Source organism: Symphalangus syndactylus, chromosome 20 (genome assembly GCF_028878055.3).
Source record: "Symphalangus syndactylus isolate Jambi chromosome 20, NHGRI_mSymSyn1-v2.1_pri, whole genome shotgun sequence".
Taxonomy (NCBI): domain Eukaryota; kingdom Metazoa; phylum Chordata; class Mammalia; order Primates; family Hylobatidae; genus Symphalangus; species Symphalangus syndactylus.
Window position 1 is genome coordinate 47274972 of NC_072442.2, and position 18227 is coordinate 47293198.

At 43.8% G+C, this 18227-nt stretch overlaps 2 protein-coding genes across 25 annotated transcripts in view; one reads left to right on the plus strand and one right to left on the minus strand.

Moving 5' to 3' along the window:
- The window catches only part of KANSL1 (KAT8 regulatory NSL complex subunit 1), a 193475-nt gene that overhangs the window by 158843 nt on the left and 16405 nt on the right, over positions 1–18227 (minus strand). For 4 of the 24 annotated variants that reach the window (XM_063629280.1, XM_063629278.1, XM_063629279.1 and 1 more), the window contains exon 1: positions 1520–1821. The exons of 10 other annotated variants lie outside the window; for them this stretch is intronic. The gene's annotated coding sequence lies outside the window, so the exon portion shown is untranslated. Of the gene's footprint in view, positions 1–187; positions 1201–1519; positions 1822–18227 lie in introns of those variants that run through there. 10 more of the 24 variants (XM_055257644.2, XM_055257652.2, XM_055257649.2 and 7 more) reach the window with 6 other exon arrangements.
- LOC129469660 (synapsin-1-like) lies at positions 774–4082 on the plus strand (the record flags this gene model as incomplete). The annotated part of the gene is made up of 2 exons (XM_055256446.2): positions 774–1508; positions 3368–4082. Coding segments are annotated over 2 exons (828 nt in total), but the record flags the coding sequence as incomplete, so codon positions are not given.

An 18227-nucleotide genomic window follows, 5' to 3' on the forward strand; every position in this document is an offset into this window, starting at 1 on the left:
AGCCGGAAAACAGGCCCCCCAAAAGGCAGTTAAGATTCCAACTCACTTAAAAGCAAATAAATGCCTCTTCCTCTTTAGTTAAAAAAAAAAAAGTCCGTCTGAGGGAGACTACATCTGAAAACGTAAGTGACCTGAATTTACAGGCAACAAAAATAATAAATGAAACAATCAGAGTTGTGATACAAACCGTGCAACGCGCCAAGATGTGTGTTTCGAGCAGAGAAAGGCCTTTTGCAGTCAAGAGAAGTTCAAGGCGAGAGCCAGAGTTTGCTTGGGGGGTTCTTTTACGGGAATAAATCATGTTCTCCAGGCCGCCTTTTTAAATAGAACGCCAAAGGAAAAGCTGGCGAACGAGGCGGCAGCTGCTGGGGAAGGGCCCCCGTACACCCCCGCCCTTGGGGCGACTCCCAGCCCGGACCCGCAGCGGGGAAGCCCGGAGAGGCCATTTAAAGTTCCGGGGGTTTTTTCTACCCTGCCCTGCCTTTCTAGTTACAACTAACAAAGAGAGAGAGAAATGGGAGCCACAGGGAGAGCGAGGAGAAGGAGAAAGGGCAGCAGGAGGAGGAGGAGAGGAGCAGCAGCAGCACCTACCACGTGATGGAGGAGCGTAGCCCGGGCGGATTCAGCCCCACAAAATGGGCGCAGTTTGCAAACAGCCCCCCGGCCTGGGCGCCGAGGGCCAGCGGCGGGCGGGGGCGCGCGGCGGCGGCTCCGGCCCGGGCCCGCCGCTCTCCTCCCCCCGACGCCCGGAGCCGCCCTGACTTTCCGGGCGGGGGGGGCGAGGCGGAGGGGGAGGGGAAGGCGGCGGCGGGGAGCGGCTGCTTTTTCTTCTCTTTCGGGCCCTTTCCCGGCCTTCCTCCGCACCGACGGGGCCCGAGCACGACCGGAGACCGCAGCCCGGCCGGGAGGGCGGGCGGGCGGGGGCAGAGAGTGAAGCCGCCCCCCCGCCCCGCACAAACAAGCACCGCCGTCTGCAGCCCGAACCCGCACCCAGGCCGCCACCCCCGGCCGCCTCTTTCCAGCCCGGGAGCGCGCTTCAGCCGCCCCCCGCGCCGCCGCGGCGAGACGAGTCGGCTTCGCTACGGTGCTCGGTTCTCCCGCCGGCTCGGCAAGCGGTGGCGGCGGTGGCGGCGGCACTGGGAAAATGGCGGCCGAGCTCCTTTTCCCTCCCCCCCTTTAATCTGAAGCGGAGGGAGAATGGAGCGAGCGAGCGAGCGGGCGAGCGCCGGGGACACGGGGAGGAGGGACAGCAGCGCCTCCGCCGGCTGCGGCTGCGGCGGCGAAGGGCCGCTCCACCCCGGCGCGCCGCCAGGGGGCGCCCGCCGCACCGCCCCCGCGGGCCGCCAGGAGGCGCGGCCGCCGCCGCCTCAGTCATGGCTCCTCGCCGTGGCCGATGTTTTTGTACCTCCATCTGCGGAGGCCGCGGCGCCCGGCCCCAGCTACCCCGGACGTGCAGCGACGGCACGCAGCACTGCGGCAGGGGGAAGCCAGCCCTCGCTGCGGCCGAGGTGAGTCTAACCTGAGGCACTGATGCCGTCACATTCCCTCCGTGCTGGGGCCGGCGGTGCGGCTCGCCGGTTGAGGGGCAGGGCGGGCCGGCGCCGCGGAGCGAGAGGACGTGAGCGAGGAACTGTTTGCACTGTGTAGTAAAGAGGGTAAGGCCGTCGGCACCATACTATTCCAGGGCTAACCCTGCAGAAAGCTCCCTGACCAGTGAAGCGGCTTCCGCCGCCCGCCCTTTGTCCCTAGCAGCCAGTCTCTATACACTGCAGCACGGCTGGGCACTAGCCCCAGCACCGCGCTCCGCAGCCACCAGAGTTGGGCGGGGTGTGGGGCGGGGGGGGGCTGGTGCACGTAGTCACTGCGCAGGCCCCAGCCAGGGCCCGCGCCAGGCCAGCCCGGGAAGGGGCAGCCGGGAGCCAGAGGAGAAGTGATGGCCCCGCCGGCGCCGGGCCCGCTGGGAACTGTAGTTTTCGTGAAGAAACACGCGTCTTGTTTTGGGTGTCATGGCTTGGCGGATCCGCCAAAACAGGCAAATGGCATTACACAATGAGTATTTATGCTTCCTGCCGCCACCAAAAGGAATTTCACTGCCATGCTAAAAGTTTATAACAAAGAACTCTACAAAGAAACACAAATCTCACAACAAAAAGCCAACTTCCCACCTCCTTACCAGAGTTGGTTTAAAGTGGTGGCACTTTATCATTTCTCATGACCAGTTTATCAGTACAGAACTTTATATTGTCCCCAAAATAGAACCTTAAAATAATGGAACCTTTCCTAGACTTAAAGAATTCAGAAACATAATGTAATACAAAGTGTCACACAAAGTGTAATTCTACCACCCTTTAAAGTTGCCAAAAGATGAGTGCAGTATCTTGAGATTTAAAAGACTAATCTAGGATTCATCAAAACTAGCTTAAATGACTGAAGAAAAAATCGTTCAAATCATTAAATCATCAAATTAGGCAGATAAGGGTACGTATGCTCTACTACCAAAAAGGAAGACGCAAAATGCTTCACACTTTTTTGTGGCTTACCAGAACCAATATCCGGTATTATACGTCACTTCTGCTTATCAAAAAACACCCTCACAGTCGTTACAGAACGGTTTTAGTCTTCCCACAAAGTTACACTAACTCACCTGCCCCTGCAACATCTGCACCTAGGTTTCTGCGAGTTTCCATTTATACTCCTAAAATCACACTCTCAAGCATAGTCATGGTTCTCAAATATCAAAAGCAGGCAGTTTGGAGTCATAGGGTCAAATTACACAAAGAATAAACTAATATTTGTATACACATCCAAAAGAGGTCTTTAGTCGTGGATTTTTAATTTACAACCCTGGGAAAAAACTTTGACTTTTTTATTGTACACACATACACACATAAATAGTAATTCCACAAAATACAGTAGAAGGGTATTGGACCAATAGATGGCGAACTAGAGCCCCAATCTGAGGCTTCTGAAATCTAAATTAGCAGAATGAAAAACACCAAATAAGGCAAAGCCCTTTGCAGCGTATACTTAAATATTAAATTCAGACACACCATAACAAAATAATCTTACTGCTCCTCCAAATTTTTAAGACCCAACTGTCAGATTTAATTAGGCAACCAAATAAGCAAGATTATATGAAATATATTTTTCTAATGGATTAGGAGAAAACTGGAAAATGCTCATTTTTAAAACCATGTATTTGGGGGAACTATAAATTCCAGCTTCCCCTTTCTCTCATTGCTTAGTGCAAGAGTCAAGAGTTCACAGGGTTTATGGCACTTAAATCAGTCAACCTGTTGTATATTCTTATCTAAAATCAGACATCTTTCTTCCTAGGCACCAACTTTTACTTTTCTTTTTTTGACAGGGTCCTGCTCGGTCGCCCAGGCTGGAGTGCAGTGGTGCAATCACAACTCACTGCAGCCTCCCAGGCTCAGGTGATCCTACCTCAGCCTCTTGAGTAGCTGGCACTACAGGCATATGCCGCCATGCCCAGCTATTTTTTTTCATTTCTTTTTATTTGTTTGTTTTGATAGATACGGAGTCTCCCTATGTTGCCCAGGCTGGTCTCGAACTCCTGGACTCGACTGCTGGCATTACAGGCATGAGCCACCGCACAAAAATCTTATGAAGAGAAATAAATTTTTTTAAATTTCCCCCCAAAAAATAGTGGATGTCCAAAAGGCTGATTGAAAACACCTACATACAAAATAAACAAATAAAAAAAGATTTTAAAAAAAAGGCCTGGTGCAGCAGCTCACTCCTGTAATCCCAGCACTGTGGGAGGGTGAGGTGGGAGGATCACTTGAGCTCGCAAGTTGGAGACCAGCCTGGGCAACAGAGTGAGACCTTATCTCCACAAAAAAAATTTTTAATTAGCCAAGTGTGGTAGCATGTGCCTACAGTCCCAGCTACTCCAGAGGCTGAGGGGATTGCTTGAGCCTGGGAGGTCAAGGCTGCAGTGAGTCATGATCATGCCATTGTAGTCCAACCTGGGCAACAGAGCGAGACTGTCTCAAAATGAAAAGTGATAAAAAAAATAAAAACACCAACACATTTCAAATCACTCTTGGAATAGTCATGTTGACTCTCCAATACCTACTCTATTCTGATTAGTTTTACCCCATTCTCTTTGCCAATGATTGGTTAGGAATGGCCATAAGATGTGAGTAGAAGTCCCCTGGACACCCTCCAAAAAGAGAACTGTGAGAAAAGGTTCTTCAATCCTAAAAATGATGGAGGAAAAAACAGTCCCTCTTCCTCAGACAGTGACACCTCAAACTGCTACAGTCACCTTTGCAGCAAGCCTGAAGATGCCACCAACATCAAAGGGAATAGAGAGTTGGTCCTTGGTGATAGCATTAAGCCACTGTATCAACCAATCCTGACAATTTGTATGACTTCTGGATTTCCAGCCACATTAGAACAATGTAACAATAAACATTTATTAATTGTTTAAGCCAATTTGAGTTAGGTTCCTTATATAATAAATGAAGTTAAAAAACAATGATTGAGTTCTAATGTTTTTTAGTATTTGTATCTTACTTTATGATTACAATATTTTATATAACTAATCTTATTATTTCTTCCTCAGAAAAAACATTCCATGGCTAGGCATGGTGGCTCACACCTAAATAATTAGCACTTTGAGAGGCCAATGTGAGAGTATTGCTTGAGCCCAGGAGTTTGAGAACAGCCCGGGCAAAACAGCAAAACCTCATCTCTTCAAAAAATAAATAATAAAAAAATTTAGCCAGGGGTGGCGGCATATGCCTGTAGTCCAAGCTACTCAGAGGCTGAGGCAGGAGGATCACTTGAGCCCAGGAGGTCAAGGCTGCAGTGAACCATGATCACGCCACTGCAAACCAGCCTGGGCAACAGAGCAACACCCTATCTCAGAAAAAAGAAAAAGAAAGGAAGGGGGGAAGGAAAGAAAGAAAAAAGGAAAAGGTATTCCCTCTTACACACAGCTCTGTACCCATCCATCTTTGTCTGTGTTCTCTCTACCTAGAAAAAGAGGACCATCCCTCGTTACCACCATTCCTTGTTAATTACTCTCCAATCCACCTACAACTCATATTATCCTCTTATATTCCACCACACCACTGTTATCATCTACTCATTTCACTTGACAATAATGTAGGCTGGGCGCGGTGGCTCATGCCTGTAATCCCAGGACTCCAGAAGGCCAAGGCAGGCAGATCACCTGAGGCCAGGAATTTGAGACCAGCCTGGCCAACATGGTGAAACCCCGTCTCTACTAAAAATACAAAAAGTAGCCAAGCATGGTGGTGCACACCTGTAGTCCACCTACTCGGGAGGCTGAGGCATGAGAATCACTTGAGCCCCGAAGGCAGAGGTTGCAGTGAGCCAAGATCACACCACTGCACTCCAGCCTAGGCGACAGAAGGAGACTCTGTCTCAAAAAAAGAACCAATAATGTACAGAGTTGGCACTACATTACCCTTGGTTAAATGCTCTCTGTAATTCCTCTGAGGTTGTTTTCATATACCAGTCTTGCCACCTCAAGCCAGCCTGAAAGCCCTTGCAGGCAGGAACTGTGGTTGTTCTAATTTAAGATCTGTAACTCTCATCTATAGATAATAAACGTATTCCAAAAAGGCACTCTCTACCTTCCCTACCGCAGACTTTCTAAACAAGCCAGAAATTCCTAAACGGAATAATCTCTCACAAATTCAGTATCTCATATGTCCAAACTAATCTCAAAAGGACAATGAATAACTTTTTTTGCACTTAAGAAAAAGCAATTATTATATATTAACTCAGGACAAGTCCTAAAGCCTAGGCCATTTAGTTTCAAAAGCACAGGGACCCATTTTTTTGGTTACTTACCTAGGACCTAGCCCAGGGCCTGGCACAAAAGAGACACATCATAAGAACTGACTGAATGAAAAAGGTAGAATGTAGTACTTAAGCACACAGGACCTAGGTAGCCCCAGATTCTAATCCTGCCTCCCTCACTTATTCTTTGTGTTACTTTGGGCAAAGTACGTATTCTGTTCTGTAAAATGGAGATAGTAATACCACCTACCTATTAAGTTTAACTATTATTATTAGTGAATGAAGCTATTTTCCACAGTTCTAAACTTTAAAGTTTAAAATCTGAGTGAAGCAAAAATCAGCACCTCTTTCCTAATTCAAAACTCAAATACCTATCTACTTAGGACTTGGACCTAATTAAAAAAAAAAAACAAAGCCTGGATGTGACTCACACCTGTAATTCTAGCACTTTGGGAGACCGAAGCAAGTGGATCACCTGAGGCCTGGAGTCTGAGACCAGCCTGGGCAACATGGTGAAACCCTGTCTCAACTAAAAATACAAAAATTAGCCTGGCATTGTGGCACATGCCTATAGTCCTAGCTACTTGGGAAGCTGAGGCAGGAGAATCTCTTGAACCCACAAGGTGGAAGATGCAGTGAGCCAAGATCGCACCACTGCACTCCAACCTGAGTGACAGAGCGGGACTCTGTTTCAAAAAAAAAAAAATCCCTGTCTAGAGTCTAGCAAACAATGTTTTCATTCATGAACTTAGATAACACTATATATAAAAATACTTTTAGCTCCCTAAAAACATATTCTGAGAACGATTATTTACAATCATAAATCTAATGCCACATTAAATACTTAAAATACATTTAATTCAACAAAAATCTAGTGAGTACCTATTAAGCTCAAGAATTTATTCTAGATATCACAGAAATGAACACATAAAACTATGTAAAAACCCATATTAAAATTATGAAAGAAACATCTTTAAGCTGAAACTGAGGCATGTTCTCACATTAATATTTAACCAGCTAAATATTAAATAGAAAGCCAGAGTAAACTAAACCAAAGTTAAGAAATTTAAGTCAAAAAATTTAGGATGTAGAAGGAATATGTTCAGCCACCACATTTTATTAGTGTGAAAATGAGGCCAACAGAAAGAAGCCAGTTAAGAGACTGCCAAAGCGTCAAAGCTGGGATCAGGGTCTCTCAGTCTTCAATTCTCACTTTTCCCGCTTCTAATTCACCAGTGCTACTCACTTGGTGAACTGGACGTGCAAACATGCTAAAGGCATTAAACCTAAACAATACTACCTATTTCACAGTGTCACAAGTATAAAGATTTAGCCAAATGCAAGTAGAAGAAAATCCTCATACTGATTACAATGACTACAAAGCTCAGAAATCAAGATTATTTTCATTAAATGGAGGCCTTAACTGATTCAAAATATACAGTATTTTTATGTACTGACTGAATCCAGTAGAAACAAACTTTCAGTAAGATTAAACAAAAGCATTTCATAAATGGCAAAGTATTACAAGAATGCATAGCATTCCTTCATTTCAATCCAACCTAACAAGATATTTTCCTCCTCATACTACTGATACAAACTGCAGGATTTACATAAAGATATTATTTTACCATCTCACCACAGAACTGACCCAATAATTTATACAAAAGAAAAACTAATTATTAGGCAGCCTCCTGATTTAACTGTGTTAGTAATGAGAACAATACTGTTGTAGGTTAAACCTAAATGTACTAGTAAGTCTAGAAATAATTTACTTTTGGATAATTCAGAAGACAACATTAAAGCTCAACTGAATACAATTATATCACTGAAAGAAACAAGTCAGGTTCTCTCAGGCCATCAGCTATTGTTAAAATCTAGCACCCAAGATTGTTGGTCTTCTTCTCCACAGTGGTGGATTTAATAGCAGCTACCAGCACTCATTTCTAGTGCAAGCAGTTTAACCAGGATTTTATACGAACATTTTAATAAAGTTCCTCAATGAGTTTACACACACACACACACACACACACACACACACACACCCTGATTATTTTGGTGAATTTTAGTTAATTCTAATGCTTTTAACTTTAGTTTAGAATATTTTAAAATTCTCAAATAACTAGAATGTGTGGTTAACCCTGAAAGTTCAATGACCAAACATAGAAGGAGTATTCTAATATACTGATTTTGCAGATTAAGCAATCTACGCAGGACCCAAACGTTTTATCAGATAATAAAGTTGAGTGTCAGAATTTGGCCAAAATGTACCAAGAAACTACCTGAGTTCTTTTCCAAAGGAAACATAAAGGTAAATATGCAGAACTTCAAGGCAGCTGTGAGTAGCCAAGTTGTGGAGGGCCTGATAAAACTGAGTCAGAAGGAAACATGTTCAAAGAGAAAAGGAGGCAGCAGGTGTACAAGGCAAAACACACCTTAAAAAATGTTTTTACAGGCTGGGTGCGGTGGCTCATGCCTGTAGTCCCAGCACTTTGGGAGGCCAAGGCAGGCAGATCACGAGATAAGGAGATCGAGACCATCCTGGCCAACATGGTGAAACTCCGTCTCTACTAAAAATATAAAAAATTAGCCAGGCATGGTGGGGGGCACCTGTAGTCCCAGCTACTCGGGAGGCTGAGGCAGCAGAATGGCATGAACCCGTGAGGCAGAGCTTGCAGCGAGCCAAGATCGCACCACTGCACTCCAGCCTGGGCGACAGAGTGAAACTCTGTCTCAAAAAAAAAAAATATATATATATATATATGTATATATGTATTTATTTACTTATTTTACATCAGTTGCCGATTCTAAGTTATGATGCAACTTGTAAAATCTTATTCTGATGGCATGGCAAACCTAGGGACTTTGGAAGATGGCAGACCTGTTTCCTCCAATGAAGTGGCATACCATTCTTGGAATTACTTTTTTTTTTTGAGACACAGCCTCGCTCTGCTCAGGCTGCCAGGCTGGAGTGCATGGCACAATTTGGGCTCACCGCAACCTCCACCTCCTGGGTTCAAGCGATTCTCCTACCTCAGCCACCCAAGTAGGTGGGACTACAGGCACGCACCACCATGCCCGGCTAATCTTTGTATTTTTAGTAGAGACGGAGTTTCGCCATATTGGCCAGGCTGGTCTCAAAATCCTGACCTCAGCTGATCCGCCCGTCTCAGCCTCCCAAAGTGCTGGGATTACAGGTGTCAGCCACCACGCCCAGCCTAGAACATTATTTTTAACCCACTAATTCTTGGATTCTTGAACTTGTTTCTATGTACGCTCAAGAACATACAGCTACAAATGGGGAGTAACCAAGGCCACTGAATATATACAGGAGCAACTTTTTTGGAGTATCAATTTAATCAAGGATTGTAGTAAAATCAGATGTACTTTTGTTAAAATAAACACAAATATATTACAGGTTGACCATCCCTAATCTGAAAATTCAAAACCCTCCAAAATCTGAAACTTTTTGAGTGCCAACATGACACCTCAAATGGAAAATTCCACACGTGACACCTTTGCTTCTGATGGTTCTCTGAACCATCAGAAACACTGTTTATTTTAAGAACAAAATTATTTTCAATTTTGTATAAAACTGGTAGGTTGTGGTAGCTCATGCCTGTAATCCTAACACTTTGGGAGACCAAGATGGGAGGATCATTTGAGCCCTGGAGTTCAAGACCAGCCTGGGCAACACAGTGAGACCCTATCTCTGAAAAAAAAAAAAAAAATTAAGGCCAATTGCAGTGGCTCAAGCCTGTAATCCCAACACTGGAAAGCCATGGCAGGTGAATCGCTTGAGCTCTGGAGTTCAAGACCAGCCTGGGCAATGTAGCAAAACCTCTCTCTACCAAAAATACAAAAAGTTAGCCAGGCATGGTGGCATGCACCTGTAGTCCCAGCTACACAGGAAGCCAAGGTGGGAGAATCGCTTGAGCCTGGAAGGTGGAGGCTACAGCGAGCAGAGATGGCGCTACTGCACTCCAACCTGGGTAACAGAATCAGACCCCATCTCAAACAAACAAAAAAATTAGCTGGGCTTGGCACCGTGCAACTGTACCAGCTAGTACCAGCTACCTGGGAGGCTGAGGCAGGAGAATGACTTGAGCCCAGGAGTTCTAGGCTGCTGTGAGTAGGATCATGCTACTGCACTCCAGCCTGGGCAACAAACAGTATGAGACATCAACTCTTAAAGAAAAAGGTAAAAAAAGAAATTATCTTCAGGCTATGTGCATAATGTGTATATGAAACAGAATTTCATGTTTAGATTTGGATCCCATCTCCAAGATAGTACATTATGTACATGCAAACATCCCAAAATCTGAAAAATTTGAAATCCAAAAAACTTCTGGTCCCAAGCATTTCGGATATGGGATATGGAATGCATACAGAGCAAAATGCAAAATTCTCACTGTTTCAAGATAGAAAAGGAGTCCTCAGAGAGATATGTCCTGCTTGTAACAAACTGCTCCAAACAGCCCTAGACCCTGAAAAGTACTTTAAGGAAAGATAAAGAGGCACTGGTTTAGACCATTTATAGATAAATATGCATGGCTAAAACCCCTGAATGTAATCCTTCCAGGCAGAAGATAAAACCGGAAATCTAACGTATAAATTGTCATGGGTACAATATTATAAAAGAGACCGTAAGTTACTGACAACATGACTGGAATTCAGGAAATGCTAAAGGTCCTGTCTTATCTCTGTAACTCATTTACAAAGAAATCATCTATGATTTTCTCAACCGCAATCTTTTTTGTTTCTGAATTAGACTGACAAAAATTGTAGAATCTAATATTCAATATTTTCCACCATATTCCAAATTCTCACAATCACATTTAGACACAAATTTATCTAATGAAATGTGTCCCAAATGAACCAACTTTAACCAGCATCAGAAAAAATAAAATAAAATAGTTAAATGAAACTGTATCTTCTTTGGTATAAGAAGTCCTTCAGGCCAGACGTGGTGGCTCACACCTCTAATACTAGCACTTTGGGAGGCCGAGGCCAGTGGATTGCTAGAGCTCAGGAGTTCGAGACCAGCCTGGGCAACATGGTGAAAACCCGTCTCTACTAAAATACAAAAAATTAGCCAGGCGTGGTGGCATGCGCCTGTAGTCCCAGCTACTCGGGAGGCTGAAGCAGGAGAATTGCTTGAACCCGGCGGGAGGTAGAGGTTGCAGTGTCAGTGAGCTGAGATCGTGCCACCGCACTCCAGCTTGAACGACAGAGCAAGACTCTGTCTCAAAAAAAAAGAAAGAAATCCTTCAGCACAGAGGGTAGGAAAAAACAACTACTCACACTTCCCAGAATACCTACCGTGGCAATACCAAAATATGACCATGCTTGCTAATATTTGGGCTAGGGCATTAAATGTTTATAACATAACACAAACACTTGTAATCCAAATGTGAATGATTATCTTCAATTTTCAGTAAAATAAGACCCTATAAAAGCCCTACCATTAATATATATTCATTCATAAACATACTGAGTACCTAATGAATGTTAAACACTGCAGAATCTCTAAGGAAAGAATACTTGGTCACTTTATAAGCTATGTGGTAGTCAAGAAAAATCCTTTCTACTCATTGATACGTTAAATGATCAAAAAATCCAAAGCTAAAAAATGATCAGAGAACAATGAAAAAATTTTAGTGGCTTTATGCTTCCAATTCCATTTACTTCTGGCCTCTTTTCTGAAGCTTGGCTAAATCATCCCAGGAATGCTAAAATTGGGTGTTATTTATGGCATAACCAAAATGAAATAATGAAGTAAGTATCCCAAATAAAACTAGGAGAAAAAATCCAGGGAACCAAGCAGGCAGTAAGGATCTAAAGTTCTATACTTGGAACCTCTACCCCGAATGTTAAATAATAGATGTTTTTTAAACAGTTGACTGCCAAGTGTGGTGGCATGTGCCTGTAATCCTAGCTACTTGGGAGGCTGAGGTGGAGAGACTACTTGAGCCTAAGAGTTCTAGACTAGTCTGGACAAATAGCAAGACCCTGTCTCACGGGTTGGGGAGTGGGGGGAAGGCAACCAAGCTGGGTGTGCCATGTGCCTCTAGTCCCAGCTACTTGGGAGGCTGAGGCAGGAGGAGTGCTTGAAACCATAGGCCACTGTACTCCAGCCTAGGCAACATAGGAAGACTCTATCTCTAAAACAAACATAAACAAAAAGGCCGGGCATGGTGGCTTACACCTGTAATCCCAGCACTTGAGGAGGCCGAGTTGGGAGGATCACTTGAAGTCAGGAGTTCAAGACCAGCCTGACCAACATGATAAAATTTTTGTATTTTTAGTCTACTAAAAACAAAAATTAGCTGAGTGTGGTGGCAGGGGCCTGTAATCCTAGCTACTTGGGAGGCTAAGGCATGAGAATCATTTGAACCTGGGAAGTGGAGGTTGCAGTGAGCTGAGATCACACCACTGCACTCCAGCCTGGGCAACAGAGTGAGACTCCATCTCAAAAAAACAAAAAAACAGTTATACCTTTAATTTTATCTTCATTCAGTAATTAGGCAATTAGAATTTACTCTTGCTAAATGAATGTTCAAAGTTAAACCAAAATTAGTTCAAGATGAAGCCAAGAACACATCTCAACTCATTCAATAAAGCCATTATTACTCTGATGCCAAAACCAGACAAAGATATCATAAGACAACTACAGACCAATATATCTTATGAATACAGATGTAAAAGTCCTCAACAAAGCAAAATGAATCCAGCAACATATAAAAAGGCTTATACACCATTGCTAAGTATGACTTAATCCCAGGGATTCAAGGTTGGCTTAACTTCTGAAAATCAATTCATGTAATACACGGTATTAATAAAGGATACAAACCACATGATCATTTGAATAGATGCAGAAAAAGTACTTGACAAAATCCAACATGCTTTCATGATAAAAACACTCAACAAAATAGGAATTGAAGAAAACATCTTCAACCTAATAAAAAATACCCATGGGGGACAAAAAAGAATACCTACAAAAACCCCATAGCTAAAATCATACTTAATGGAGAAAGCTTGAATGCTTTCTCCCTCAGGTCAAGAACAAAACAAGGATATCCGCTCTTACCACTCTGTTCAACACTGCACTGAAGGTTCTGGCCAGGGCAAATAGGCAAGAAAAAGAAATAAAAATCACTCAGGCTTAAAAAAAAAGAAGTAAAACTACCTTTATTTGCAGATGATATAATCTTGTATGTAGAAAATCCTAAGAAAATCCCACAAATAAACTATTAGAGCCAATAAACACATCCAACACAGTTACAGGATACAAGCTCAATATATAAGTAGTAATCGTATTTCTATACACAAGCCATAAGTAACCTGAACATTAAAAGTTTTTAAAAATGCCAATTACAACAGCATCCCAAAAAAAAAAAAAAAAAAAAAGACTTAGAAAGCCAAGCACGATGGCTCACACCTGTAATCCCAACACTGTGGGAGGCTGAGGTGGGCAGATTACTTGAGGTCAGGAGTTTGAGACTAGCCTAGCCAACATGGTGAAACCCTGTCTCTACTAAAATATGAAAATTAGTTGGGTGTGGTGGTGGATGCCTGTAATCCCAGCTACTCAGGAAGCTGAGGCAGCGGAATCACTTGAACCCGGGAGGCGGAGGTTGCAATCAGCCGAGATCGCACCACTGCACTTTAGCCTGGGTGACAAAATGAGACACTGTCTCAAAAAAAAAAAAACACTTAGAAATAAATTTAACAAAAGCAGTGACAATCTTATACTCTGAGATATATAAAAATTGCCAAAAGAAGTTAAAGAAATCCTAACTAAATGGAAAGGCCAGGTGTGATGGCTCACACCTGTAATCCCAGCACTTTGGTAGACTGAAGTGGGTGGACTGCTTGAGCCCAGAAGTTCAGCATCTGACTAGGCAACACGGCAAGACCTAGTCTCTACAAAAATACAAAAATGAGCTAGATGTGGTGGCATGCACCTGTAGTCCTAGCTGCCTGGGGGGCTGAGGAAAGAAGATCACTTGAGCCTAGTAGGTTACAGCTGCAGTGAGCCGTGATTGCATTACTGTACTTCACTCCAGCCTGGATGACAGAGCAAGACTGTGTCTCCAAAAAAAAAAAAAAGGAAAGACATCCCATGTTCATGGATGAGAATAGATCAGAAGATATAACACTGTTAAAATGGCAATATTCCCTAAATTGATCTACAGAATCAATGTGATCCCAGCATACCCAAAAGAAATTTGAATAGGAAAAACAAAGTTGGGGGACTCACACTTCCTGATTTGAAAACATAATTCAAAGCTACAGAAATCAAGACAGTGTGGTAGTGGCATAAGGATAAACATACAGATCAATGGAATATAAGTGTGGGTTCAGAAGTAAACCTTTACGCTGACAGTCAATTGATTTTTCGATAAGAATGCCAAGACAATTCAGTGGAGGAAAGAATGGTCTTTTTAAATACAAAAAAAAATTAGCCGGGCGTGGTGGCGGGCGCCTGTAGTCCCAGCTACTCGGAGAGGCTGAGGCAGGAGAATGGCGTGAACCCGGGAGGCAGAGCTAGCAGTGAGCCGAGATTGCGCCACTGCACTGCAGCCTGGGCGACAGAGTGAGACTCCGTCTCAAAAAAAAAAAAAAAAGAATGGTCTTTTTAAGCCAAGTGCTGTGGCTGACACCTGTAATCCCAGCATTTGGGGAGGCCGAGACAGGAGAATTGCTTGAGGCCAGGAGTTCGAGACTAGCCAAGGCAACAAAGCAAGACCCCATCTCTACAAGAAACAAACAATGGTCTTTTCAACAAACCATGCTGGGACAACTGAATATTCACATGCAGTAGAATGAAGTTGGACCACTGTATCTAACACCATACACAAAAATTCTAATTAAATTTAAACCTGGATTATAGACCTAAATGTAATAGCTAAAACAATAAAATTCCTAGACAAAAACAAAAGCTAATCTTCATTTCATTTGGTGGCTTGACTTCAAAACCACATGCAACAAAGGAAAATACAAGTAAATTGGGCTTCATCAGAATTATAACATTTTGTACATTAAAGGACACCATCAAGAAATTGAAAACACAACGCATAAGTGGGAGAAAATATTTGCAAATCATGTATCTCACAAGGGATTTGTATCTACTATATTTAAAGAACTCTTACAACTCAACAATAAAAAGAGAATCCAATTTTAAAATGCGCAAAAGCTGAGCACGGTGGCTCACACCAGAAGGAGAGGATCCCTTGAGGCAAGGATTTTGAGACCTGCCAGAGCAATATAGCAAGATCCTGTCTCTACAAAATAAATTAAAAAAAAGAAAAAAAAAAACAATTAGCCAGACATGGTGGCACACACCTGTAGTCCTAGCTACTCAGGAGCTTGAGGCAGAAGGAACCCTTGAGTCCAGGAGTTTGAGGTTATGGAAAACTATGATTGGGCCGGGCGTGGTGGCTCACGCCTGTAATCCCAGCACTTTGGGAGTCCAAGGCGGGTGGATCACGAAGTCAGGAGTTCAAGACCAACCTGGCCAAGATGGTGAAACCCCATCTCTACTAAAAATACAAAAATTAGCCAGGCGTGGTGGCGGGTGCCTGTAATCCCAGCTATTCAGAAGGCTGAGGCAGAGAATTACTTGAACCTGGGAGGTGGAGATTGCAGTAAGCCAAGATAGCGCCACTGAACTCCAGCCTGGGTGACAGAGCAAGACTCCATCTCAAAAAAAAAAAAAAAAAAAGAAAACTACGATTGGCCACTGCACTCTAGCCGTAGTGACAGAGTAAGACCTTGCCTAAAAAACAATAGGTGTATAAAAATAAAATTAAAATGTGCAGAGAATTTAAATAGACATTTCTCCAAAGAAGATATATGAATGGCCAATAAGCACATGAAAAGATCTCATCAGGTTGAGCACAGGGGATCAGGCCTGTAATCCCAACACTTTGGGAGGCCAAGGTGGGGGCACTGCTTGAGCTAAGGAGTTTGAGACCAGCCTGGACAACATGGCAAAACCCCATCTCTACAAAAATACAAAAAGGCCAGGTACAGTGGCTCATGCCTTTAATCCCAGCACTTTGGGAGGCTGAGGCAGGCAGATCACCTGATGTCAAGAGTTTGAGACCAGCCTGGCCAAAATGGTGAAACCCTGTCTCTACTGAAAAGACAAAAATTAGCCAGATGTGGTGGTAGGCGCCTGTAATCCCAGCTACTGGGGAAGCTGAGGCAGGAGAATCGCTTGAACCCAGAAGGCGGAGGTTGCAGTGAGCCGAGATCGCACCACTGCACTCCAACCTGGGTGAAAGAGCAAGAGTCCATCTCAAAAAAAAAAAAAAGTTTCAAAGATAAAACAAAAATCTTGTTAAATACATGAGACACTAAAGAAATAATCTACTTCTTTAAGTCATGCTATCAATTTGCACCAAAATTTTCATTTCCTATGTGTAGGTGTTGAGGATCTTGTACCCATGATGAATGACATACACCTGTTCTGGGCTGACTTTTGTTCCCCAAAAGAGATATGTAGTACTCCAAGGGGCTGGGCACAGTGGCACATGCCTGTAATCCCAGCACTTTGGGAGGCCAAGGCCACAGCATCGCTTGAGCTCAGGAATTCAATATCAGCCTGGGCAACATGGCAAGACCCCGTCTCTACTAAAAATATTAAAAAATAGCCAGGTGTGGTAGTGCGCAACTGTAGTCCCAGCTACCCGGGAAGCTGAGGTGGGAGGATTGCTTGAGCCTGGGGTTTAGGGGGCTGGAGGTTGCAGTGATCCAAGTGCCACCGCACTCCAGCCTGGATGACAGAGGGAGACCCTGTCTCAAAAAAAAAAAAAAAGAAAAAGAAAAAGATATGTAGTGCTCCTAACATTCAGCACCTCAGAATGTGATCTTAGAGACGGGATCTTCAGGCCAGGCGGCTTCCCTTCCTCTCCGCGTCAGTCTGTCCCACCTCGGCTCAGCCCACCGGAGACGGAGGGTACAGGAACCTGGAGGCAGAGGGTGCAGGAAGCTGAGATCCTGCAAGTGCACTCCAGCCTGGGCGACACAGCAAGACTCTGTCTCAAAAAAAAAAAAACCTTACAACAAAATGATGCAGGCCGGGCGCAGTGGCTCACGCCTGTAATCCCAGCACTTTGGGAGGCCAAGTGGGGCGGATCATTTGAGGTCAGGAGTTTGAGACCAGCCTGGCCAACATCGTGAAATCCTATCTCAACTAAAAAAAAAAACAAAAACTACAGAAATTAGCCAGGCATGATGGCGCATGCCTGCAGTCTCAGCTGCTTGGGAGGCTAAGGCAGGAGAATTGCTTGAACCCGGGAGTCGGAGGTTGCAGTGAGCCAAGATTGCACCATTGCACTCCAGCCTGAGTGACAAGAGCAAAACTCCATCTCAAAAAAAAAAGAAAATGCAAAGTCACCTAAGAGACAGTTTAAATATATAAAAAGCTAGATGCCAAATAAAACTGGATGAGTCACCTGATAAATGGGATTGATAAAAAGCAAGACAGCTGATATGATATAATTCTTATTTACTTCAATATTTACTGGGGAAGGTAGAGGGGAAAAGCTATCTAAATTACTCTCTAAAGCATACAAATCGCTAATAGTGAATCAAATGCATCATTAAATATACTAAATTCCTCAAACTGATATGTCAGATGTCAGGTAGTCATGAAGACCCAAAATAGTCTCTACGGGTTTTCTGTTGTTTTTTTGAGACAGAGTCTCGCTCTGTTGCCCAGGCCGGAGTGCAGTGGCACCATCTCGACTCACTGCAACCTCTGTCTCCAGGGTTCAAGCCATTCTCCCACCTCAGCCTCCCAAGTAGCTGGGATTACAGGCGTGTGCCACCACATTCAGCTAATTTTTGTATTTTTAGTAGAGACAGGGTTTCACTGTGTTGGCCAGGCTGTTCTCAAACTCCTGACCTCAAGTGATCCACCCAACTCGGCCTCCCAAAGTGCTGGGATTTCAGGCGTTAGCCACCATGCCTGGCCCCTTCTCTGTGTTTTAAAGGCATTTAAGTATAAATTATTAAACTGCAGGGCAGAACATATTAGCTGACGGTCATATGAGTGACCTTCTCTAAATCCCAGGAGGATAGAATCCACTTTTCCTTTATCAACATTTTCCTTGCTCAACTTCTGGCATATTAGGTACTCAATAAGTATGTTCTGAACCAAAATGAACAAAAAAATGCTGTCATCAAAGTAACTCCCATCCACTCAAGTAGGCTGCAACTTCAAACTGCCCAAACTGGCAAATCTCTAATAAAGATGGGCTCAGAAGACATATCAGCATGAATAACCTTCTGAGGAAAAGACAACATGGATTCTAAAAGTGGAAATCACACCACACCAGTTCACCCAAATTCTCTGAGAAAATAAATATGTGTGGCTGGGTGACGGTGGCTCATGCCTGTAATCCCAGCACTTTGGG